This window comes from Oncorhynchus mykiss, chromosome 4 (genome assembly GCF_057628025.1).
Source record: "Oncorhynchus mykiss isolate SJ-2025 chromosome 4, ASM5762802v1, whole genome shotgun sequence".
NCBI lineage: Eukaryota > Metazoa > Chordata > Actinopteri > Salmoniformes > Salmonidae > Oncorhynchus > Oncorhynchus mykiss.
Genome location: NC_143025.1, coordinates 24759325 through 24785625, shown reverse-complemented (window position 1 = coordinate 24785625; position 26301 = coordinate 24759325). Strand labels below are relative to the sequence as shown.

General features: G+C 41.4%; 1 protein-coding gene across 2 annotated transcripts; it reads left to right on the top strand.

Annotated features, from left to right (window-relative positions):
- The first annotated feature begins 37 nt into the window (after positions 1-37).
- Positions 38-18590, top strand: LOC110521564 (RING finger protein 11). Of its 2 annotated transcripts, XM_090231562.1 has the most exons (4): positions 8691-8817; positions 12324-12391; positions 12531-12694; positions 12885-13818. In XM_090231562.1, the coding sequence occupies exons 3-4, from the start codon at positions 12573-12575 to the stop codon at positions 13054-13056; spliced, it is 294 nt and encodes a 97-aa protein (XP_090087688.1). In that variant the 5' UTR covers positions 8691-8817; positions 12324-12391; positions 12531-12572; the 3' UTR covers positions 13057-13818. The 2 variants fall into 2 exon arrangements, with proteins under 2 accessions (XP_036824660.1, XP_090087688.1); XM_036968765.2 differs by lacking the exons at positions 8691-8817; positions 12324-12391 and adding an exon at positions 38-585 and having other exon boundaries at positions 12885-18590.
- The last annotated feature ends 7711 nt before the right edge of the window (positions 18591-26301 follow it).

Here is a 26301-nt window from a genome sequence, read left to right as displayed (position 1 = left end):
AGTAGCCTGCTTAATATAGATCGCAGTTGATTGGTCCATGAATCAAGGGGCGGTGTTTCATGTTCTGTGGGCTGGAAGCCCCTTTCAGAGGGTCTTCAAATCTAAAAAGGAAATGTTGTTTGTAGAACATGAATGATTAAGTTTGTTCAACTTGAGCATAGGCGTTGTGAGAGTTCTAGCTAATGAATAGCCTAACTTAGCACGCGTAAAATAAACAAACAATCTTAATCATATGTAGATGGTCGTCCGCGCCAGGGTATCAATCAGCTAGCCTGGCTCTTTGTGTGCGCATGTTTTGTTTGTGTTGAACAAGGACAGTTCTCGTGGCTTGTTAGATGATTTGCAATGTGTTAATGTCAGTAAGATTGCATAGTGCATACGGTGCTTATTTTTATGAAAGGTTAGGGAAAGTGGCCTGTAGACGTTGCAAAGTGACAAATACATAAGGAGTTTGAAGAGGAGATGGGAAATTGTCTAAAATCTCCAACCTCGGATGACATTTCCTTGCTTCATGAATCACAATCGGATAGAGCTAGTTATGGTGACGGGGCAGATACAGACCAGGAACCACCGCCACCATACCAGGTATGTCACCCGAATTAGCCAGCGACGTTAGCTAATAATGTAACGTTAGCTACAGTACTGGTTTGCTTGCTTGCTAGCTAGTGCAGCTATTTTTTCAAGGTTCGACATGCAAAGGAACGTGGCGCTTGCAGCTGGCTACCGAAGTAAATACAAATAGCATGCTATAGCTTGCCAGCCAGTTATGTTTTTCAGATGTTCATGTAAACAAACAGTCATAATCAGCTGACTTTGGGAGATATGGCAGGTATATACAGCTTTACATTGTTTATCAATGCTGCACACAGCCATCAACTAGCTGTCCTATTGCACTGTCATCGTTATATATTTCTACAGGGATAGAGTGTCATAAATTGACTGTTGCTGCAGCCTTTATTTTTATCAGACCATGTCGTCGTCCATTAGAGAGCGTCATCGTGATCCCATAGTACTGACCCAAAGGGACTCATGCAATGCAAAGTTATCTAGTAGTGAATTTTATGAAAACAGGATAGTATTCATACATTACAGCAAAAAGAGACTGGAACTGCTCATACTGCTGGAATGCAGTTTGTGTTGAGGGAGAGAAGACAAAGGCAGGCTTTTTTTTTTGTATATCTTTTGTTGTTGCTCAAGGGAGAGTAATAATATACCAGATATAGACCTAGACCAAAAACTACTGAAGCTCCCACCTTTGTTTTTGGCACAATGTAAGAAAGATGAAATTAAAAGTAGAATGATCCTCAGAACCTTTAAGCTTCCTGGTACAGGCAATGACAACAGCCTACATTGGAGAACACAGATCAAACTATTATGCCAATGAGAAAACAGCAGAGTCTTGGTGCTCCCTCATTTCTTTGTGACAATATTTTCCATACCCAAATCTTGATTCCTTTTCTGTAATTCGGACCTGTTATGTTAGACTTTAGCTGGGAAGGAATGAGTGTCAGCAGGTTAATGCCCCCATCTCAAATGAGAAGATAAACAGGTTATGCACAGAACTGGAGGCCCCCCTGCCTGAACCCTTCCAGTAAAGCTCTCCAATGTCCCCGTGGCTGACACGGCCATGGCTTGCCTTACCAGACTATTACAAGACTGTACGACACCCATACGGTAAAAGATTATATAAAGTCAAATCGTACACATATTGCATGATGATGCATACCTATTCCCAACCCTGTTCAATAAGTAATTTTCCTTGTAATTTATCGGTTTTAATTTTCCACGATCCTACATTTAGAATATCTCTTTGTTCTTTAAAAATTGACGTTCCAAACAACTTACCATCCAACAGGTAGAACTAACGGCTCACACACATTGCACCGAATGTGGAGCTAGCATTCGTCTGCCGATTTTTCAGCACACTGTGTTTTAGTGACAACCTGCTGTAGACATCTGACATTTTTCACACAATTATACATGTAAAATCGGCGCACACACTGTTTGCACATTACATTGAGGTGCTAAGTACTCTCGGTCAGCAAACACTATTGGTGTGTCTGAGCCCAAAAGTTAACTTCCTATGTCAACGTTATAAGGGAGGACAGAACCTAATCAAAAAGTACTTCTTTATGTCACCAAAATGCAAAGACCTGCAATAACCATGAGACAACTTAAAAGCCAGGGAATACAGCTTCTTAACCAGTGGCATCTGTCCAGATTAGATTTTATAATAATACAATAGTAAACAAGCAAAATAAATTACACTACGTAGCACAGAAATGCAGATTTACACAAACCCCAGATCCTGTGTTTTTCTGATGGAAACCACCAGCAGCCACTCTATTTTTCTCAGGATTTCTGTGTTTACTTGAGTCCCTTGGGTCCAGGATCAGGAATTAATGAAAAAGGGCTGGAATTCAACAGTCTGGATCTGTTTTCCTGTAACAGATTGGCAGGCAGTGTTGTGCAATATCCTGGTTATATAGCTGAGGCACTTGTTGGATTCTTCAAAATTAAGAAGCTTGTTTGAACCTAGGGTTGGGCGATATCTCAATTGTTTATTTAAATTATGGGCGATTCACAATATCAAAAAATAAATAAAATATTTTCGAATTAAGCTTGGTTGACAAATTACGGTCAAATACACTGCATTTCAAACAGTCAGCAATAATTGAATGAATTCAGGGTTTGTGAATTCATATCTAGGCTAAATATAAGCCTTCCACAACTGAGACCAATTCCTAATTTAATCATTTTATCAAAAAGTTTATAGTTTAACCTGTTTTTTTTTGCTATAATCACTCTATGAAAATGCCCTTTTGTTACAAATTTAACCATGCATAATGCACATTCACTAATAATGACAAACTTATTCTAGCAGGCATTATAGAAAATTAACACAGATCTCATAAACAATCTCTCACACACCGGCCTATGTGCTAGTGAGTAGCCAGCTAATCTTTATATTTAAAGTTTAACCAACTTGGATCTATTTGCTAGCAAACAAGAACAGTTGAATTGTTATGAACACACCCTTCTGCCCATGCTAGTCTGTCCACTCTGTTCAGATGATGAAATCAAGTGATCTACCTTATTTCTCAGAATGAGAACGAGTTGCCAATTCCTTACATAGTGTTTTATGCTTATTGTACATTTATAAAAGACCAGAGAGCTAGTATAAGTCTTTGTCGAAATGCTGCTAGCGGTACATGGTACCTCAATACCACGTAAGACAAACTGAACATTAATTTTTTCGAGATTCAATGTTCATTGATACTCCCCTTTTAGTAGTGTCTGCTCTGCGTGCAATTTGAGGAGTTGAAACAACCTTTCTAACTATTAATTTTAACTTCTTTATTACAGTAAAATAATGTCTCAATGTCTTTTGGTGTTTATATGACTGATTCTGTTGGACCAAACCTCAAATGCAAATAGCGAGTTGAAACCGCTTGTCGGAGAGGAAGTATTGATCTCTCATCTTTGTTGTTGTGAGTGGCAGAGGGAGGGGCTTGAGGGGTGTGTGTGAATGGGAAGGTGCACATAGCCAGAGAGGAATAGGCGAAGCGAGAGGTTTCACTCTCGCCAAAATCTGTCCAAAATAACCTCAATGCATTTCAGTGGACCTAAGCTTATTTTGGACCTAAGCTTGTTGCCTGTGTTCCCGCCTTTGGGACAACAACTCCCATTGTTAGGGCATAGACATGAGCATCTCGTTATTATATACTGATCTCTTGTGTATGAGTGGTTAGATGAGTACATGAGTGGTTAGAGCGTTGGGCCAGTAACCGAAAGGTTGCTAGACCGAGTCCCTGAGCTGACAAGGTAAAAATCTGTTGTTCTGCCCCTGAACAAGGCAGTTAACCCACTGTTCCTAGGCCGAAGCTGTAAATAAGAATTTGTTCTTAACTGACTTGCTTAGTTAAATAAAGGTTAAATAAATTAAATAAAAAATTATACCTAATATAAGAATGCTGTTCATTGATGAGAGCTCAGCATTCAACACCATAGTTCCCTCCAAGCTCATCATTAAGCTTGAGGCCTTGGATCTCAACCCCGCCCTGTCCAATTGGGTCCTGGACTTCCTGACGGACCAACCCCAGGTGGGGATGGTAGGAAACAACACCTCCACTTCGCTGATCCTCAACACTGGGGCCCCACAAGGGTGTGTGCTCAGCCCCCTCCTGTACTCCCTGTTCATTCATGACTGCGTCGCCAAGCGCGCCTCCAATTCAATCATCAAGTTTGCAGACGACACAACAGTAGTAGGCTTCATTACCAACAACGATGAGACCGCCTACAGGGAGGAGGTGAGGGCACTCGGACTGTGGTGTCAGGAAAGTAACCTCTCACTCAACGTCAACAAAACAAAGGAGATGATTGTGGACTTCAGGAAACTGCAGAGGGAACACCCCCCAATCCACATCAACGGTACAGCAGTGAAGGTGGAAAGCTTCAAGTTCCTCGGTGTACACATCACGGACAAACTGAAATGGTCCACCCACACAGACAGTGTGGTGAAGAAGGCGCAACAGCTTCTATCAAAAGGCCATCAGACTGTTACAGACATCACTAGCACAGCGAGGCTGCTGCCTACATACAGACATACATCATTGGCCACTTTAATAAATGAAACTCTAGTCACTTTAATAATATTTACATATCTTGCATTACTCATCTCATATGTCTATACTGTATTCTATACTATCTATTGCATCTTAGCCTATGCTGCTCTGTCATTACTCATCCATATATTTATATTCTTATTCCATTCCTTTACTTAGATTTGTGTGTATTAGGTATTTGTTGTGGAATTGTTAGATATTACTTGTTAAATATTGCTGCACTGTCAGAACTAGAAGCACAAGCATTTCGTTACACTCGCAATAACATCTGCTGGCCATGTGTATGTGATCAATGAGATTTGATTTTAAGCATTTTCGATAGATTTTTCTTCTCTTAAACAGAGACCTGTCCATGCTTGGTATGTTTGGACAGCCTTGGAGCTGCACGTCTCTTGGCTATTTTCATTAAACTACTGCACAATTTCTCTAAGTTACAAATGAGCCTTAACAACATTTTTGCCTACAATAATCTCAGGCAGAAATGACTTATTTAGGGAATAAATACCATTTGACTCCTACAGTTCTCAGCCCAGAAGTGAGGCTGTTAACACCAAAAACAGTTGTACTTTCTTTGTGGTGAATAATACTGTTATAAACAAGACTGACACATCCACCTTGAATACTAGCTCAAATTAAATATTTATTGAGAAATTGTGGTTCTGTAATCACCCTCCACTTCATCGTGCGCTGAGGAGGAAGGCTTCCCTGCTATGTGCTATGTTACTCTGTTGTGGGAGGGAAGGAGGGGTGTGCAAAGTGAGTGGTAATTTGGAAAGCAGCTGGCGAGTGTGCTGACTCATCGCTGTCTGACTCGGCCAGTGGAGAGGGTGATAGGATTGGGCCAGAGTGAAAAGCGGGTCCCGTCACTGTAGCTACAGTCATCAGGTTCCCTGGCATGACTAATCCGTGGGGCTTTTTCCCTCACCCAATGACAGAGCAGAGGCCCTGTTTTATTAATCATATTCAGTCTAGCACAAAGGCCATTATCCTGTTGTCAGTGTTTTATGGTCAGACCTCATTGGCTCGAACATCTTGCAGACATTATAAGGCTGCCTGCCTGTCCCTGGCTGTGTATGCCAGGGCTGGAGGCAAGAGAATGATCTAAGACTCACCAGCAGCGTGTGCTGCCCTGGACTGAGAACTAACACTAAATCTCCCCTCAAAGGTGTCATGAGGCCTGGAGGGAACGCAGGAAAAAGGAGGAGAGAACATGTATCACAGACACTTCTCTGGTGATTGGAAGTCTTCTCAGAGTTTGCTTTGAGCCGGCGAACTCAGTTCGGACTGTGAAGAGGAAGTTTGCTTTGAGCCGGCGAACTCAGTTCGGACTGTGAAGAGGAAGTTTGCTTTGAGCCGGCGAACTCAGTTCGGACTGTGAAGAGGAAGTTTGCTTTGAGCCGGCGAACTCAGTTCGGACTGTGAAGAGGAAGTTTGCTTTGAGCCGGCGAACTCAGTTCGGACTGTGAAGAGGAAGTTTGCTTTGGAGGGGCCTTCTAATGAGCTGTCAGACCTGCTGCATGAGGGAGAGAAAGGTGTGCGAGTTAGGGAAGAGGGAATAGAAAAGAAAGGAATGAAAATGACAAAAACAAAGCTTTGAGCGGGATAGAGACTGACTTCACAATGTAAGGTGCTCACCTTCACACAAATGTTACAAGGGTGAAAAGAAAATGTACAATTCATGATTTAAAATGCATACCCAAGGTCATAATTCCTTACCAGTGAATTCCCCAGATGTGTTTTTGTGCTGCACTGCTCTGTTGTGGCGCCGGAGGGGATGGCTGCTGTTTTACGGGCTCCTAACCAACTCTGCTAAAACTGTATTTATTATTATATATTTTTTTGCATTGTTTGTAACTTATGTTGTTCATAATGTTGCTGCTACCATCACTTTTGACCAAACAGAGCTTCTGGACATCAGAACAGCGACTACTCGCCTCGAGCTGGACAAGGATTTTTCTTTAATGAGTCCGACGCGCAGGATATACTGCTTTCTCAAGACCAGGCCCATATTCCCGTCATTTGCGTGAAGAAAAGGCAGAAAAGGGGGGCGGAGGTTGGGGTGCCTTGTGAGAATTGGTAGGCGAGTGAGTAAACCTCCACTAACATCCGTACTACGTCAAGTTTATTTTCCAATGATTGCACGATCTATTGCACAATCTACGATTAAGTCTAGGACCAAAAGGCTCCTTAACAGCTTTTACCCACAAGCCATAAGACTGCTAAACAATTCATCAAATGGCCACCCGGACTATTTACATTGACCCCCCCCCCCCCCCACCTCGACTGGCCTGTACCTCCGCACATTGACTCGGTACCGGTACCCCCTGTAGCTTCGTTATTAGAATTGTTTTACTTTAGTTTATTTAGTAAATATTTTCTTAACTCTATTTCTTGAACTGCGTTGTTGGTTAAGCGCTTGTAACTAAGCATTTCACGGTAAGGTCTACTACACCTGTTGTATTCGGCGCATGTGACAAATGAAATGTGATTTTATTTATTAGATGGCTCGCTGGCAGATCCTTAGTCTCCCAATCCCACAGTGAACCAGTTGTCTAGCCTCACCTGACCTGGTTGTGCTTCCATGGAAATGGTTGAGGATAGGATATGAAGAAAGAAAAGGAATCTTCATATATGCTTTCAAGTGTTCATAGATGTTCAATATCAGAGTTCCTGTACTCGTTTTCATGTTGTACCGCACTTGTCCTGTCTGTAACATTGCTGATTTGCAATAAAGTATCCATTTGTGTATATTTATGATGAAATGTTTATCCCAGGCTCTGGTAACTGTGAAAAGTTTTCTACCAGTGGAAATACTAAATGATATGATTCATGCTTCAAGAGAAACAACCCTCAAATGATACTGTAAAGGCTAAATGTTCTTATCATTCTCCAAGTATGAACACAATGTGGGACATGTTCCCTCAAAAATATGAGTCATTGTGGCATAAACAATATATTTAACTGTGATGTTCTTTTTTTACTGTGTTCATTTTTCAAAGTAGTCATAGAGATGTGTGGTTGGGTAAACTTTGAAACCAATATTTTTTGTTTGGCATACATTTTAAAGAGAAAAATCGGAGTCTCAGCATAATTCCATAAACGTGGAACTGCCCACAAACAAGATGTTGTCAGCAAGGCCAGGCTCAACCAACATGGGGCCAGCCAGTGGATTGTGTTTACTGTTCCTGTTTGAGAGATCCCCAGAGCCCTATACTACGAATCAGGTTTGAGGAGTTAGCGAGGTTACTTTGGTCAACTCAGGATAACCAGTGCCACAAAGGTGGCTCACCTTTTAGCCAGGTACATTTCTATAGCAACGAATCCTTCAGAACTAACCTGCTGCGTAGCAGGCTAACTCTATTTATCCACAATGAAGTGTCTCAGCCACGAGTTGAGGACCAATGAAATCAGATACCCTCCCTCTCAGAAAGGTTTGAGGAAGATGACGGATTACCTTCTTTATGTTTTATAAAAAATAAAAACGAAGTATTTTGTTAAAATGCCTATCACATTACACATTTAGTAATGACAGGCTTTGATTGGCTGTTACATCTACACTTGCTTGTTTACCGAGAACCCACTGTTTCCCCCTTCATATCCCCAGATTCTGTAAGTGCTAATGATCCAATAATATGACATGACTCATCTGACAGTTACAGGTTTTCCTATGAGAAAATGTGACACAACATCCAGTGATGTTTTTGTCCCGTTGTGTCCCCATACGCTACGAGGGTGTAGAGTACATTTAGTGTTTTTAAGTTCATCCTCAGGAACCTCCTGAAGATTTGTTTGTTGTGAAAGCAGCATCTTTGCATCACTGATGGCATTGCTGTTTGAAAACTGTCTGAAGAACAATCTGTGTAATTAGGCTTTCTCTTTATCAAAAGAGTCTTGGATGGCTGCGCTCCAGCATTTTATCTGTGGAGCATGGAGCGTGTGTGTGTGTGTGTGTCACTGTTGCTGTGCATCTCCCGGGCTGTGCTTCAGTGCCAGCCTCTCAGACAAGGCTCAACAGTGCAGCCAGTAGAGCCTGCCATTGTTTATTCCCTGGAGGAAGCCACTGTGGAGTGGCAGGGTCCCCGTGGTCACTGGTCTGTGTGGATGTTATGGGCACAGGCCTGGAATTCAGACTGCAGGCTGAGAGAACGCATCTGTATGCCGGTTTGTCTGAGCTGAGGGGTTGGAGAGGATGGTAGGGCTTGGTTTTGTTTTTCTCCTATCTCGCTTTCTCTATCGCTTTATCTCTAGTGAGTTTGTGGGGGAAGGCTGGCAGCCGGTATTGTCTGCTGAGTGCCTGGCTGCCCGGGGCTTGGCAGTGCACATAGAGCTGCTCTGTGGCTCAGCTCTCTTTTTCTCTCTCTCTATGAGCACCCTGTCTATCTGCTGTTCCTCTTTTCCTCATGCTAACACTTATCTTCAGCTCACCCATTATTACCCTTAAAGGAAAACACCACCCAAAAACTATATTTTGGTATTTGTCCATTGTTGATATAGTCCCTAAATGTTTTGCATGTCAGTAATCAAGTTTTCAAGATGTAATTTTCAAAATACAGAAATCTGGCCCGTATGAGGCAAAGCGAACTTCTCGCTTACTCTCTTAAAAGACCTTCAATTGAAAAATGTGATATTTGTTTTACTGTTTGTCCATCTTGAGACGCCGTAACAATTTGATTACTGCCCTGGTTTTTAATATCGCCAAGTGCCATGATCACTCTGTCTCATTTTAGTCTTGAGGCACTAAATCGGATAATACTGGCAAGCTTTCTGATTAGGTAATTGAAGGGTGTCCATTCTAGTGACTTTGAGTGAAACTGGACAACAGGGATGCCCCAGGACAAAGAGACAGCCGACCACTGCACTGTTACCCCTGGGTCCACCGCAACACCCCCAGCCAATCACACAACTCCCACTGCCTTTCCCTAGTCTTCTGAAATAGGTATTCTGACACTTTTTTTTTTATTCGGTCTGCCTGTTTTTGTCACACACAAGTGGAGAGTGACTAGAGAATTCAGGGCTGAACATTCTGATGTCCTGGTCATTTTGTTTATTAAATGCTGACTCAGCTTTTTTTTAAAGCACAGAGTGACTGTATAAGGGACTGTGACTGAAATCCCACAGGAACCTTAATCACTCATGTTTCACTTTTGCTTTACACCTCAGTGCCCAGTGCAAATAATGCACGATATACATAATTTTGCCTTTACCTTTATTAAAACAAAGATTTAGTTGAACCATTCACATTTGCATACTTTATGTTTCTGACATTTAGTAAATGTGTGTACAAAGAAAAATCGCTTATTTTACACCCAGAGACTCTTTCATTTTACTGACTGTGATCCAATTTGAGGTGAGCTCGGATGACTCCTGTGAGGAAGGTTTCCATGAGACAGCACTAGTCCCTGAAGCCCATTGGTCTGCTGTGATGTCATCTCGGTGTGACTGAGGCAGAGTGGAGATGGCAGGCGTGTTCTGACATGTATTTTCAGCGGTCTCGGCACTGAGGCCACCTGATGAAAGGGCTTAAGCAGATTCCAAGAGGGTTGCATTCTGAGGGCTGAACCTGTTTTGTTGTTTTAAGTACAGCTTTCACCCTGCACTCATTTGTTGCCAAAGAAAGGTGCTTATTTATTTTTGTCATCCAGGTTTTGCTATAAGCCCACAAAGAGTCGAGACTCCCTCCCATCTTTGGTTACATACAGTACTATGCATGTCCTCACTACTTCATTGCCTCACTTGTATTATTTGAGGCTCAGTTTTGGTTTTGAGTTAGTCTGTAACCTACTTGTAGCTTCCTGTAAATAGGTGTGGCAGGCAGTTGTGTGAGCTAAACATCTGACCTGACTGAGACCATGAATTGGTCTGAACTCCTGTCTCACAGCAAGACTGACAGAAATAACCCCCGGAGAGGACGGATTGGGAAGCACAGGACTCTACAGACCATGTACTCTCTCTCTCTTCGTGCAGACACACCACAGAGACATACCACATATCATGTACATTATAGCCACTCACATTGAGAAGATTCCCAGATCATACATTTGCTAGGCCTATAGCTTTGACGGGTTTTTGTGAACTCCTGACAAATGGACACCATAGAAACCTTTATTCCTATTACGTCATTCTATAATGCCCCACTTATTTTCAATTAGCGGAACAAACTAAATGGAATGGTATTTGGAAATTAATATAATGTCTCCCAATACTATTGGGAATAGTTTTTTTTTTTTTTTTTTGGCTTATTAGGCCTAAACTATGCTGATTTATCAGAGGAGATATTGTCAATTTGAAGAACATTTAGGTCTGACTGCAGAGATTAATTTACTGGCTATGCTTATCTGCAAATGCATGAAATTGAGGTCTTTGACATGCTCGCCATGCCTCTATGAAAAGTTCTGCTGTAACACAGTGTGTCCAAATAAAAAGATCAGTCCGTATTTCTAATGGCTAAGCGGAAAAGGAGATTTCATAACCAGTGTAAGCACTGTGTTTGTAATATTACATGGTATGTAGGATGAGAACTGGTGAAGTTATGGTTGATTTAGGGAAAAGTACACCAAGTTTCTGTCAGGATTTTATTATCTAAAGAGGGTAATGAACCGTAAGCCCTTTTTTTCTACTTACCCGGATCCCGATGAACTGATGAGTACCATTATGATGAGCACCATGATTATGTCTCTGCATGTTGTTTTGAAAGAAGGTTGAAGGATGTTTCTGGAGCTGTTGCTAACTAGCTTTAGCACAATGACTGGAAGTCTACAGCAACACTAGCATGCTTGCTGGTAAGCATAAAAAGGGCTTGATTGCCAAAATGATCAAAATGAAATATACTGCAATATCAAATAGATCATTTAAATGTAAACACTCGTAGCTCAGTGGAGGATGACATGACAACTTTTTCATATCCAGCACAGAATGCGCAACCAGTGAAAAATGTCTGGACATTTCTATCCATCAGCTTTCTCTTGAGGTCTCCTCATTATGATTGTGGTGTTGAGCGTTGTCTCTAACATATTTTAGACTCCACGTGAAAAAACTTTGAGTTTCTCAACCATCCGCCAACCACAACACAAAGGTGGAACAGAACAGAGGTGAGAAATGAGAATGAAAATGCGGTCTGAATTTTCTCTTCTGTATGAATCATGCAGGCTTTGTGGGTCTGACACAGCCAGCTATTTGACTGCATTCTGTCATCTAAATTGTATCAGTGTTGGATATGAGACTATCTTTGACTGCGGGAATGTATGCAAGTGTGCTTTACTCTGCTTCTAGTGATTGTAACCCTCACATGGGCTTACGACATTCAGTCTGCATGCTCTAATAGCTTACCTGCTGCCAATCACTTCTTTCAATGGTAACTGATTTCAATAGAATGCTTTGTCTATTGCATTTTCTCAATTACAGCAATTTGAACTGAAAACACCCATGTTCCCTTTTTGTGAAATTGCTCTGACTTGGGAAATATTGCCACCTACTGGATCTGTCATTTCTAACCTCTGATATACTTGTTCTAGTTATATTACAGTGATACTCTGACTTCATATGATCACTTTTAACTTGGTTGTTTGAATGCAAAACAGTGTAATGGCATTGTAATTTATATTTCCAATAAACAAGCTGCTGCTGTTCCAGTAAACCCATTGATGGTGATAACTGTTGTTTTTTGTGTGTTTTTTTTCTCTTCAATGTCTGGGGTTTCAGTAATTACCCAGGTCTATTCTCAGGCCTACGTCTGGGAATTTCCATACAACGATTTTGTCGTTCTCCACGTAAGCTCTAATGCCTTCTACATATTACTTGGATGTTGTGGTTGGAAAACACCGTCTATTCCACGAGTTATGTATGAGGTCTGAGTTGTGTCTCTATGTTTCTAAGTGCATGTTTCTATGTGTCTTTGTGGCCATGCAGCAGGAGCTGCCAGTGTACCACCCCACGCCCAGTCAGGCCCGCATGGCCAGCCAGCTGACTGAGGAGGAGCAGGTCCGCATTGCCCAGCGCATTGGCCTCATCCACCACCTCCCCAAGGGAGTGTACGATGCTGGCAGGGACGGCTCCGAAAAGAAAATTAGAGAGTAAGTATGTATTGGATGAATGTGCCTCGTACTGTATGACAATTGGCATCTGTGTTATCTGTATGCACATTCATATCACTTACTGGTGCAGAATGTCAATTTGTACTAAATAAATACAAATACTGCATAATATACTATTTATTTCTCAATCCCACATGATACACATTCTGTTGTCTCTCCATCTGTGCAGGTGTGTGATTTGCATGACGGACTTTGTGTATGGGGATCCCATCCGATTCCTGCCATGCATGCACATCTACCACATGGACTGTATAGATGACTGGCTGATGCGCTCCTTCACCTGCCCCTCCTGCATGGAGCCAGTGGATGCTGCGCTGCTCTCCTCCTACGAGACCAACTGAGACACAACACCACCCCCCTCACCACCACCCCTGCTCGCTGTTCTGACTTACTCCCTTACTCTACCCATGATTCCATCTCCAGCACCCCCACAACCAGCAGACAGCACTTCCAACAGCCTGGAGAACCAGGGTCTCTGGGGGCAGGTGAGGGCTGTGTGGTGGTGATGAAGGGTGCTGTAGAGGGTTGGTGGAGGCCATGGATGGAGAGGGATCCTTTGCTCTGAGCTGGCCAGGTCTGCTGGACAGGAAAGCCCCGACTGGGGAAGGACGTTGGATTCTGGTGATCCACACCCAGAATTCCCCTCTCTCTCACTACCACACTGTTGTAGTAAATGCCCTAGGGAGGGGAAGGAAAGCAAAAGCTCAAAACTCTCTCTAGAAATACTGATATCTGCAAATATTTTCTCTCCTCGTTGTTTTCAACTCAACATCTGTTCCAGAAGTCGTCTTAAGGGCTCAGTGGATTACATTTACTAACACAGATAAGCAAACGATTAATGCACATGTACACAAGTCAGAGGAACTTGCACTTCTATTCTAGTCTCAGTGGAAGAGTTCAGCATATGCTTACAAATGTTTGAAAATTATTTCAGATTTTTCCCATTACTTAGTATCTGCAACATGAAATGTTTTTTTCAAGCCATTGTAATTGTTTCAGCCCAATGGTAAGGTCTGTTTTCCTGAAGTTGACATTTTATCCTTAATTGGTGAGTTTCTTAGACTAATGATGGATCAGTAAAAAAGTGTTCCTTTTGGATGAAGAGGTTTGGGGTCTGCACTCGATTATTACAAAGGATTAGGCCTGTTAGGGTTTGGTCAAAAGGTGTTATCGATCATAATGCTCCTTAACTGCTCTTGCTTAGCACAGTTCTTAAATTGCACATCAGAAATACTCAACGTTTACGGCACCCAATTCAGCACAAGTGTCTTAATCTTATTACCAAGAACGCCATATGATTTATCATAATGCATACACACTAGAGTCATTTAATTAATTTACATGAATTTAGTCACATAACCTAGAGCAGTGGTCACCAACCTGTCTATCACCATCGACTGGTCGATCTCCAAGCATTCCCAGTCAATCACCAAACATTTCTGTAAAAAACCCAATGATAAAGTCTTGTGTTCCTAATTTTTTTATTTGTTTCGCGCTGTTGGTGGTAGGTGCGCTTGATTCAGTAGCCCGGGAAGGCAAAGTGTTCCCCTTTTGAACCATTTCATGTGTCTGATGGTAGAACTCTGCCTACCCGGCAGGCCCATAGAGCAAATCAACAGTGCACCTATAAGCCTAACGCTGGCCAATCAAATGGCTCAGATAACCGTGTCTGCACAGTTTCCTCGACCATAGACTGTTAAAGGACGTATCGAACGCACAGCAAAGTCAATACTGTGAGATTTCAAAACGTTTAAAACCATGACCTAGAGAGAGACTCAATGAATACAGCTGCAGTTTTTATGAGTAAGTTCATGTTTAAGGTGTTATTATCAACACAATGTTCAACACTTTTATAAGCCATACAATGCACATTCTACCTACTTCCACTCAAGCTACACCCAGCACTGCAGCCTCAATGAATGAGTATAGCAAAGTGATCCAATAAGCTTGCGTTGTTATTATTAGCGGCTTGTCTTTTTTAATATCAAGGAATATTTCACTTTCTCCGGTCATTGGAGTAACAACATTAATTTGTGCATGAGGCAGAAATAATGCAGTGCGACTTGAGTTTCGCCATCAGCTGGAAGACTGTCCCCTTTTCTAAGCGGGGGGATGGTTAGTCAGGTGTGAGGCAGCATCACCGCTGCGCCCTCTTTTTCCCTCATACTGACCATAAGATGCAGTCCATCAGTCCAGTAAAAAATTCAATAAAGAAAAAAAAGCTGTGCCTCACAAGTAATACAACAAATGATCTATTACCAGTGCGATCACATGTTTAAAAAATATATTATTTCTAAATGGTCTGAGAAGAACAACATTGGCAATTTAAGCATAGCCAATATGCAGTGGTAATATATTGGGCCTATAGCCTACTGCACAAACCTCATTGCTACAGAATTGTTTTTAATTGGTTAATGTTGATTAGGTTTTTTAAGTCATGTAAAAAAAAGAAATCTGGGCGGTAGATCTTGGCTTGCATTTTGACTCTGTGATCTTGACTCAGAAAAGGTTGGTGGCCACACTGCCCTAGAGTTTATTTCTTAGTTCAGCATATGAGCCATCACATTGTTGTGCAAGGGGTTTGGATGTGAGGGTGCTAACCACCCTAGCTTCTTAGATTTTTGTAGGTAGTCATCTGAGCACGTGCATTTTTTTTTTTATCCTACTTTTAAATAATGTTTTCATAATTAAAAATAGAAAATATCCCTTGTGTATTATCATAACAATTGTTCAATCAGCACAGTTGGCTGTAGCAAAAAGTTCAAATATTGGGTATGGTTTTGGTCATAATTATGTTGCTGTATTTTGACTGGCAAAAATGTAATTGAATGTATATTGGGGAAAAATAGTGTAAGTTTTTCCAAAATGGGGGCAGGTAGCTCTCGTGAAGTGATCATTAAGATTTAATCAGAAAGTATTTAAGATGTACTTTGTTAAAGACTACCCCGAAAAAGCAACTTCTTGTTTTGAAAATGGCCTATGTGATATGAGTTAGACAGACACATTTATTCTAGTGTCAAAATTGATTACAAAGTGTAAATAGGATAATTCTGGTCATAAAGTTGGTCTCGTCCAAAAACTGAGATTTTTGAGATGATAGGAAAAAATGGTATGTCATAGATTGAAGGGTATCGTAACCTTTTTCCATGGGTTGAGTTTATTTTTAAGCCTTTCCACAGCTGGCCACACCAAAGTAATCATCATTTCTGAGTGCAGCTACATGCAAGAGGAAGTTGCCGCCACTATTTTGACATAGTTTCCTGTCCTAGAAAGGAAATGCACATTTAGGTTCCACCTACGAAGAATGACGAAAGCTATTTATACCTATTCACAAATTGGGTCTGGGAATTTCCACAGAGTTGATAAACGTCAAAAAATGAGGCACTGACTGTGTAGGTAGCTAGCATGCTAACCTTATCTAGCTAGCTAGCTATCTTGCAAACCTTATCTAACTAGCTAATGTTATTTGTTGCTGTTTTTGTTTTACTACATGGTATTCAAAAGAGCTGAATTTGTCATTGGCATTGATTTAGGGAAAACAAAAGCCTCTGATGGAAACCACTGGCCTATCTTTGACTTTGCCATCTATTGTTATCTCTGTTTGGGCATTTTCGAATTTGGGATAGAAATATTTAGAAAGAGTAAGATGAAGCTTTGTTAATATGGATAACTATTGAAATATGATATGCGTTTTTTTTTACATTGTAATGGACACGGTGCAACCTTTGGTAGGAAGATTGCTGGAATTCTTCAGCTGCAATACAGCAAAGCCAAGTCAGCCCGTGCTCATGGTTCTCACAGTGGAAGTGAAATGATAGACTACAATGACTATGATCATGCACGCCTCAAATGACATGTAATTATAGTAGTGAAGCCATTCATCTTGGGGAGACTGGGGCAGCAGGTTTTCAAAATGCTTTTATACCATTTATAAAATGGTCAGATATATATATTTTTTAAGACAGACAGTCTAAAAAAAATAAGTGAAAATTGACAAATTATCCAATGGATTATGATCATTTTCTGGTCAAAAAAGGGGAGGCGCAAAAATATATGTTTGCACCCACTATTTTAATTTGCTCCATGTCTCAGGCTCTTTGGCTCATCTCAGTTGCGAAGAGAAATAACTTTGCAGCTGTTTCTGATTAATAAACAATGCCATACTGGTGGGTTGTAACATTCAAATAGAAACCAGTGCTGAAATAATTTGTACGTCATATCAGAGGGAAAGACACTGCATTCACAGATTTGCACATAGTGGGCAGTTTGGATTTGTCACTTCAAGCCCAAATGTATTGTACTTTGACTAAAACAATTACTTAATGGCTTAAATTGTTGTGCAACATAATGGGTAAGCTCTGGCTTTAAAAAGTGGATTTCTACTGGTGTGGGCATTTTAAAATCAGCTATACATTTTAGAAATGTATATAAATATTGAAAGAGTTTGAGACAACTAAAAGATGTGCAACATGAAAATATTGTCCCATTTACATTGTGTTATTGATCGACAGTCCCTAACTGTCCACCGAGATAGGCTATCCAAAGTCAAACCAACTTTGCCAGAGTCACACACCAGCCGGCTGAAGCTAAATTATTTGGCTAACTCTTCCTACTTGCGAACACACACGAGATACCCATATCAAACCGAACCCGAAACTAACTCGCGTTTGAGTTCACTCGTGGTCGCTAGCATTTCCTAATGAACCAAATCTCAAACGAGGCCAAATCAGGAAGTGCAGTTGTCTTTTAAATTGAAACCTCTTAAAACTTTATATTTTCTCATAGTTGGGGGCAAAATATGCCCATTTCCACTATCTTCTTAATCACAGGTAGTATTTTGAAAAGGGGTACATTATATATTTCACAGAGGAAGTAGTAACTTGTTATCACTGTTTTCCCCTCATCTCAGACAATAAGGGAGTTCTATTAACCTAAACTGCGGAGCACCGGTCTATGGCCTGTGACAAGAACGGGTGAAAGCGGTGAGGGAGGAGCTCCCTTCTCAAATCGAACAGTAATCTGCACTGTTCGGTCATGATGTCAACAAGGCACCATGGTGCACCGTCCAGAAATGTACATCTCTTTTCCATAAAATATATAACGTCTTATCTGCCTTCATTCGGAAGGCAGATAAAGCATTTTTATCAACAGCAAAAACTTTTGCATGTGAATAGACAAGAGTCCTACTCATTGCGCCACGTGCTTAATCTAGCCTAGGCTACGGCGCTTTTGTTTTGAGCCGACTTCGCCGTTGGCTTTGAAAGGGGTCACTTGGCTCGCCCCAGGACGTAGCCCGGTTCCAAAACAAATGCAATCACTTTTCAGCCGGTGCAAACTCCTCCCTCTGGGACAACCCAGGCCAGATAATCAAATCCCCTCATTAAACTCACCCCTGCCAGCTCTCATTGGCATTAAAAAGTGTTAGTCACATTCGTAAGGTATACCCTTTGCACGTAAGGCAACATAATGATACAGATGAAAACATGCCTTGAGTGATCATAATGGTTGTGGGGGTATGTGGAGCTCCATTACCTTAGATCTTATGAGAGAGTTATTGACTGGCTCCCAGGCTGGCATGGGACCAACACTAGCTGAAAAAGATGAGATGCCTGAAAATGGAGCCCAGACATAGCATAGGAAGGGCCTGGTTGCTGCCCATGAGTTTTGAGGATGCTAGAGATGATGCAACAATGTGATAGTGTACTTCAAATTATCCACTGCCCCCAACAGCATAAATTACAGGAATGCACTGCAAGACTGGGCAGATAAATGTATGGTATGTGTGTTTGTATGGGTGCCTGTAAGAATTGTCTTTGTACAGGATGCATATGATATGTACTACAGGCAAATAATAAATAGAAACTATGCTATGGAACATGTTTGCATATGTGATTTATTTAATGGTGTCTTAATGCTACCGGCAGGCCAATTCTGATATTTCTTCCACTAATTGGTCTTTTGATTTTGGTTTGCAAACACAAGCAATTTGTGTTGTTTATACAAATGTTCTCCTTGCATTTCTGGAACTAACCATCCAACAGTTGCACATTTTGAACTTGTAATTGAAAGTATGTCCAGTAGAGGGAAGTCACATTAATAATAAACTTGCCTCCATGGTCAGAACACATTGTATATCCAACAGAGTATAATAATCAATCTGCAGAATAGAAAAACAACATTCACAATTGCTTTACACATAAGACATTGACCTATTTATTCACTGCAGCCTATAACCCAGAAATGTATCTCGCTTTTGCACATAGACAGCCAAGTAATAATCCTAGAGTAGTATTCAAGTAGAAAAACCATACTCCAATTTGGTCTACACAACCTGATCTGCCCTGCAGCGCACATGCCACACTGAAGGCCTGTGGAAGGAAGCTGCCTTTTATGAATGCTCTCATGTCACTCTCCCTAATCAGAATACACTGCAGAAAGAAATATCTATGATAAAGGTAACCAATTCAAGTCCCAGTGTAGATAGAGGTCATGTTCCAACAGTTGGGCATGACACAGAGGTCAAAGGCTCTCTGGATTCTCTATTCTTGTCGAAGTCCTTTTTAGTACCCTACTCCGCTGGGTGTACTGAGACCAGAAGTTGCACCAACAGTGTTAGCGGTGTGTAGATGTTGATCAACACTGAATGCAGTGGGCCACAGGGCAACTTAGGGAGACAAATACAGTAACAGAGGATGAGTTCATATTCAAGCTCAGTAATTGCATTTCTACACAATTTTAAAAATAAAATGCTATTTGGAAAACAGCAAAAGAAAGAAAAAAAGCACTCCCCTCCACAAAGTAAAACATATTTTCACATGACTCTACTCTTGTATTGTAAAATAAATTGAACACCCTCCCCACTCATAGAATTAACTCAAAATAATGTTTACGACCACAAATAACAATAACTATCGCAACCCTGTGTTTATTAACATGGATATCGTTTTTGGCACTTCAGTATGCTTTTGTTGCACAGTCGATGCCACGCAGGGCTACGTGCCAGAAGGTTTAGGGTTCACCAGACTTGGTGCATCGGTACTACAGACGATGTGAGCCGAATGATCAGCTAGCTGGAAATCCAATTTTTTATTAGTCAGTTAAAAAAATACAGCTACTCATTCAAGGGTTTTGAATGAGTAGGTGTGTGAGAACTTTTGACTGGTACTGTATTTACACAAATATTTTTTAACAGTGATCGGGATTAAAGTCGGGGACTTTTTCCATTGTGGTACCTCTTTTTTTAAACTTTTTTTTACATAAATACATTAATACAGACACATTACAGAGCTATAGACAGCATGTGGGGGGAGTTTAAGTACAATTCTAACAATTTTTGTTGTCTGGGAGCTTATTCTTTAGATGTTTTGGGCTGCTGGTGAACCATGATGTGCAGGCATAATCAAAGGACTAGCGCACTTGGCAGAGTATTTAGGGTGTCTATAGCTAGGTTTCCATACAATTTGCGACAGATTTTCATGTGAATATTTTAAAATCTTCATAAAAACAATATGCTATTTCAGAGTTTGCTTTCGGATTTACACACAGAATAATACAAAATGCTCTGAGACCAGGTTGCAGCCAGACAGACGTTGTACAGCCACTGCAGACATCTACTATGATATGGCCTCTGCAGAAGTCAGGGCATTCATACTTCTTGCGCTTCGCAGAGCAGAGGTATTCTGAAGGAATATGAGTTTATACAGGACCTCCTGCCCCCAGCTACTGTCAACCAATCATGTCAATCCAGAACTATACAGAGCTATAGAGTACCACAGTATGAGTCATAATAGCCATAATTCCTATTTAGTAGTCTTATGGCTTGGGAGAAGAAGCTGTTCAGGGTCCTGTTGGTTCCAGACTTGGTGCATCGGTACTGCTTGCCATGCAGTAGCAGAGAGAACTGTCTATGCCAAGCAGGATGTTGGATGCCAAGCAGTTGCCATACCAAGCGGTGATACAGCAAGTCAAGAGAGGCTGCCCACCAAAACTCACTCTCAAAGGTGCAGCTGCGGGCCCAGGACAAATCTTGTCAGCCTCCTGTGGAGTAACAGGCGTTGTTGTGCCCTCTTTACGACTGTGTTGGTGTGTGTGGACCATGATAGATGCTCAGTAATGTGGACACATAGGAACTTGAAGCTCTCAACCCACTCCAACAGCCCCATTGATGTGAATGGAGGTGTGCTCGGTCCTCCGTTTGTCTTGCTGAAGTTGACCACACTGCCAGGTCTCTAACCTATTAAGCTGTCTCAATGTCGTCAGTGCTCAGGCCTACCACCGTTGTGTCATCAGCAAACCTAATAAAAAATGTTACAAAAAATATTTCACCTTAATTTAACCAGGTAGGCCAGGTGCGACAGAAACAACAACACAGAGTTACACATGGAATAAACAAGCGTACAGTCAATAACACAATAGAAAAAAAGAACGTCTATATACAGTGTGTGCAAATGGCATGATGAGGTAAGGCAATAAATAGGCCATAGTAGCAAGGTAATTACAATTTAGCAGATTAACACTGGAGTGATACAGTGCCTTGCGAAAGTATTCGGCCCCCTTGAACTTTGCGACCTTTTGCCACATTTCAGGCTTCAAACATAAAGATATAAAACTGTATTTTTTGTGAAGAATCAACAACAAGTGGGACACAATCATGAAGTGGAACAACATTTATTGGATATTTCAAACTTTTTTAACAAATCAAAAACTGAAAAATTGGGCGTGCAAAATTATTCAGCCCCTTTACTTTCAGTGCAGCAAACTCTCTCCAGAAGTTCAGTGAGGATCTCTGAATGATCCAATGTTGACCTAAATGACTAATGATGATAAATACAATCCACCTGTGTGTAATCAAGTCTTCGTATAAATGCACCTGCACTGTGATAGTCTCAGAGGTCCGTTAAAAGTGCAGAGAGCATCATGAAGAACAAGGAACACACCAGGCAGGTCCGAGATGCTGTTGTGAAGAAGTTTAAAGCCGGATTTGGATACAAAAAGATTTCCCAAGCTTTAAACATCCCAAGGAGCACTGTGCAAGCGATAATATTGAAATGGAAGGAGTATCAGACCACTGCAAATCTACCAAGACCTGGCCGTCCCTCTAAACTTTCAGCTCATACAAGGAGAAGACTGATCAGAGATGCAGCCAAGAGGCCCATGATCACTCTGGATGAACTGCAGAGATCTACAGCTGAGGTGGGAGACTCTGTCCATAGGACAACAATCAGTCGTATATTGCACAAATGTAATCGCAGCAAAAGGTGGCGCTACAAAGTATTAACTTAAGGGGGCTGAATAATTTTGCACGCCCAATTTTTCAGTTTTTGATTTGTTAAAAAAGTTTGAAATATCCAATAAATGTCGTTCCACTTCATGATTGTGTCCCACTTGTTGTTGATTCTTCACAAAAAAATACAGTTTTATATCTTTATGTTTGAAGCCTGAAATGTGGCAAAAGGTCGCAAAGTTCAAGGGGGCCGAATACTTTTGCAAGGCACTGTAATTGAGCAGATGATGATGTGCAAGTAGAGATACTGGTGTGCAAAAGAGCAGAAAAGTAAATAAAAACAATATGGGGATGAGGTAGGTAGATTGGGTGGGCTATTTACAGATGGACTACGTACAGCTGCAGCGATCAGTTAGCTGCTCAGATGGCTGATGTTTAAAGTTGGTGAGGGAAATATAAGTCTCCAGCTTCAGCAATTTTTGCAATTCATTCCAGTCACTGGCAGCAGAGAACTGGAAGGAAAGGCGGCCAAATGAGATGTTTGCTTAGGGGATGATCAGTGAGATATACCTGCTGGAGCGCGTGCTACAGGTGGGTATGTTATCGTGACCAGTGAGCCGAGATAAGGCAGAGCTTTACCTAGCATAGATTTATAGATGACCTGGAGCCAGTGGGTCTGGCGACGAATATGTAGCGAGGGCCAGCTGACTAGAGCATACAGGTTGCAGTGGTGGGTGGTATAACGGGCTTTAGTAACAAAACAGATGGGACTGTGATAGACTGCATCCAGTTTGCTGAGTAGAGTATTGGAAGCTATTTTGTAGATGACATCGCTGAAGTTGAGGATTGGTAGGATATTCAGTTTTACTATGGTAAGTTTGGCGGCGTGAGTGAAGGAGGCTTTGTTGCGAAATAGAAAGCCGATTCTAGATTGGATTGGAGATGTTTAATATGAGTCTGGAAGAAGAGTTTACAGTCTAGCCAGACACCTAGGTATTTGTAGTTGTCCACATATTCTAGGTTAGAACCATCCAGTGTGCCAGCAGCGAACGGTTGAAAAGCGTGCATTTGGTTTTTACTAGCGTTTAAGAGCAGTTGGAGGCCACGGAAAGAGTGTTGTATGGCATTGAAGCTCATTTAGAGGTTAGTTAACACAGTGTCCAAATGATGGTGTTGGAGTTGTGCTCGGCCAGATTGTCGTGGGTGAACAGGGAGTACAGGAGGGGACTAAGCACGCACCCCTGAGGAGTTCCCTTGTTGAGAATCAGCGTGGCGGATGTGTTGTTGCCTACCCTCACCACCTGGAGCAGCCCGTCAGGAAGTCCAGGATCCAGTTGCAGAGGGAGGTTTTCAGTGTCAGGGTTCTTAGCTTAGTGATGAGCTTCTAGGGCACTATGGTGTTGAACATTGAGCTGTAGTCAATGTACAGCATTCTAAACATATAGGTGTACCTCTTGTCCATGTGGGAGAGGGCAGTGTAAAGTGCAATAGAGATTGAGTGACCTGTTGGGGCGGTATGGAAATTGGAGTGGGTCCAGTGTGTCTGGGATAATGGTGATGATGTGAGCCATGACCAGACTTTTTTTTAGTATTTCATGGCTACAGATGTGAGTGCATTAGTAATTTAGACAGGTTACCTTGGGCACGGGCTATGGTGGTCTGCTTGAAACATGTAGGTATTACAGACTGAGTCAGGGAGAGTTTGAAAAGCTGGTCAGCACATGCTCTGAGAAATCATCCTGGTAATCCGTCTGGCCCTGCGGCCTTGTGAATGTTAACCTGTTTAAAGGTCTTACTCCCATTGACTACGGAGAGTTTGATCACGCAGTTGTCCGGAACAGCTGGTGCTCTGTTGCATGGTTCAGTGTTGCTTAGTAGGATTTGATCTTAGTCCTGTATTGATGCTTTGCCTGTTTTACAGCTCGTCGGAGGTCGTAGCGGAATTTCTTATAGATTTCCGGATTAGTGTCCTGCTCCTTGATAGTGGCAGCTCTAGCCTTTAGCTCAGTGCAAATGTTGCCTGTAATCCATAGTTTCTGGTTGGGATATGTACTTACGGTCACTGTGGGGATGACGTCGATGCACATATTAATGAATCCGTTGACTGATGTGGTAAACTCCTCAATGCCATTGGATGAATCCCGGGAACATATTCCAGTCTGTGCTAGTGAAACAGTCCTGTAGCTTAGCATCTGCTTCCTCGGACCACTTCCGTATTGAGAGTGTCACTGGTACTTTCTGTTTGAGTTTTTGCTTGTAAGCAGGAATCAGGATATAGAGTTATGGTCAGATATGCCAAATGGAGGGCGGGAGAGAGCTTTGGTATGCGTATTAGATTTCTAGATTTCCATGGGGGGGGGGGGGGGGGTGTAATATTAGAGATTGTGCACCAGCTGTTGTCATGTGGGTGCTAGCAAGCAAGCAAGCTAGGTAATGCTAGGTACAGTGCCTTGCAAAAGTATTCACCCCCCTTGGCTTTTTACCTATTTTGTTGCGTTACAACCTGTAATTTAAATTGATTTTTATTTGGATTTCATGTAATGGACATACACAAAATAGTCCAAATTGGTGAAGTGAAATGAAAAAAATAACTTCTTCAAAAATATATTTTTAAAATTAAAACGATAAAGTGGTGTGTGCATATGTATTCCCCCTTTGCTATGAAGCCCCCAAATAACATCTGGTGCAACCAATTCCCTTTAGAAGTTACATAATTAGTTAAATAAAGTCCATCTGTGTGCAATCTATGTGTCACATGGTTTGTCACATGATCTACGTGTATATATATGCCTGTTCTGAAAGGCCCCAGTGTCTGCAACACCACTAAGCAAGGGGCACCACCAAGCAAGCGGCAACATGAAGACCAAGAAGCTCTCCAAACAGGTCAGGGACAAAGTTGTGGAAAAGTACAGATCAGGGTTGGGTTAGAAAAAAATATCCAAAACTTTGAACATCCTACGGAGCACCATTAAATCCATTATTTAAAAAATGTAAAGAATATGGCACCACAACAAACCTGTCAAGAGGGGGCTGCCCACCAGGCAAGGAGGGCATTAATCAGTGAGGCAACAAAGATACCAAAGATAACCCTGAAGGAGCAGCAAAGCTCCACAGTGGAGATTGGAGTATCTGTCCATAGGACCACATTAAGCTGTGCACTCCACAGAGCTGGGCTTTACGGAAGAGTGGCCAGAAAAAAAGCCATTGCTTAAAGAAAAAAATAAACATATGGAAGAAGGTACTCTGGTCAGATGAGACTAAAATGTAACTTTTTGGCCATCAAGGAAAATGCTATGTCTGGCGCAAACCCAACACCTCTCATCACCCCAAGAACACCATCCCCACAGTGAAGCATGGTGGTAGCAGCATCATGCTGTGGGTGTGTTTTTCATCAGCAGGGACTGGGAAACTGGTCAGAATTGAAGGATTGATGGATGGCGCTAAATACAGGGTAATTATGGATGGAAACCTGTTTCAGTCTTCCAGAGATTTGAGACTGGGATGGAGGTTCACCTTCCAGCAGGACAATGACCCTAAACATACTGCTAAAGCAACACTCGAGTGTAGAGGTCGACCGATTATGATTTTTCAACACCAATACCGATTATTAGAGGACCAAAAAAAGCCAATACCGATTAATCGGCCGATTTTTATATATATATTTGTAATAATGACAATTACAACAATACTGAATGAACACTTATTTTAACTTAATATAATACATCAATAAAATCAATTTCAGTCCCAAATAAATAATGAAACATGTTCAATTTGGTTTAAATAATGAAAAAACAAAGTGTTGGAGAAGAAAGTAAAAGTGCAATATGTGCCATGTAAAAAAGCTAACGTTTAAGTTCCTTGCTCAGAACATATGAAAGCTGGTGGTTCCTTTAAACATGAGTCTTCAATATTCCCAGGTAAGAAGTTTTAGGTTGTAGTTATTATCGGACTATTTATCTCTATACCATTTGTATTTCATATACCTTTGACTATTGAATGTTCTAATAGGTACTTTAGTATTGCCAGACTAATCTCTGTAGTTGATAGGCTTGAAGTCATAAACAGTGCAACGCTTGAAGCACAGCGAAGAGCTGCTGGCAAATGCAGGAAAGGATAAGCTAAATAAACTAGTAATATCATCAACCATGTGTAGTTAAGTAGTGATTATGTTAAGATTGATTGTTTTTTATAAGATAAGTTTAATGCTAGCTAGCACCTTACCTTGGCTCCTTGCTGCACTCGCATAACAGGTATTCAGCCTGGTACGCATCTCCTCGTGGAGTGCAATGTAGTCGGCCATAATCGGTGTCCAAAAATGCTGATTACCGATTGTTATGAAAACTTGAAATCAGCCCTAATTAAT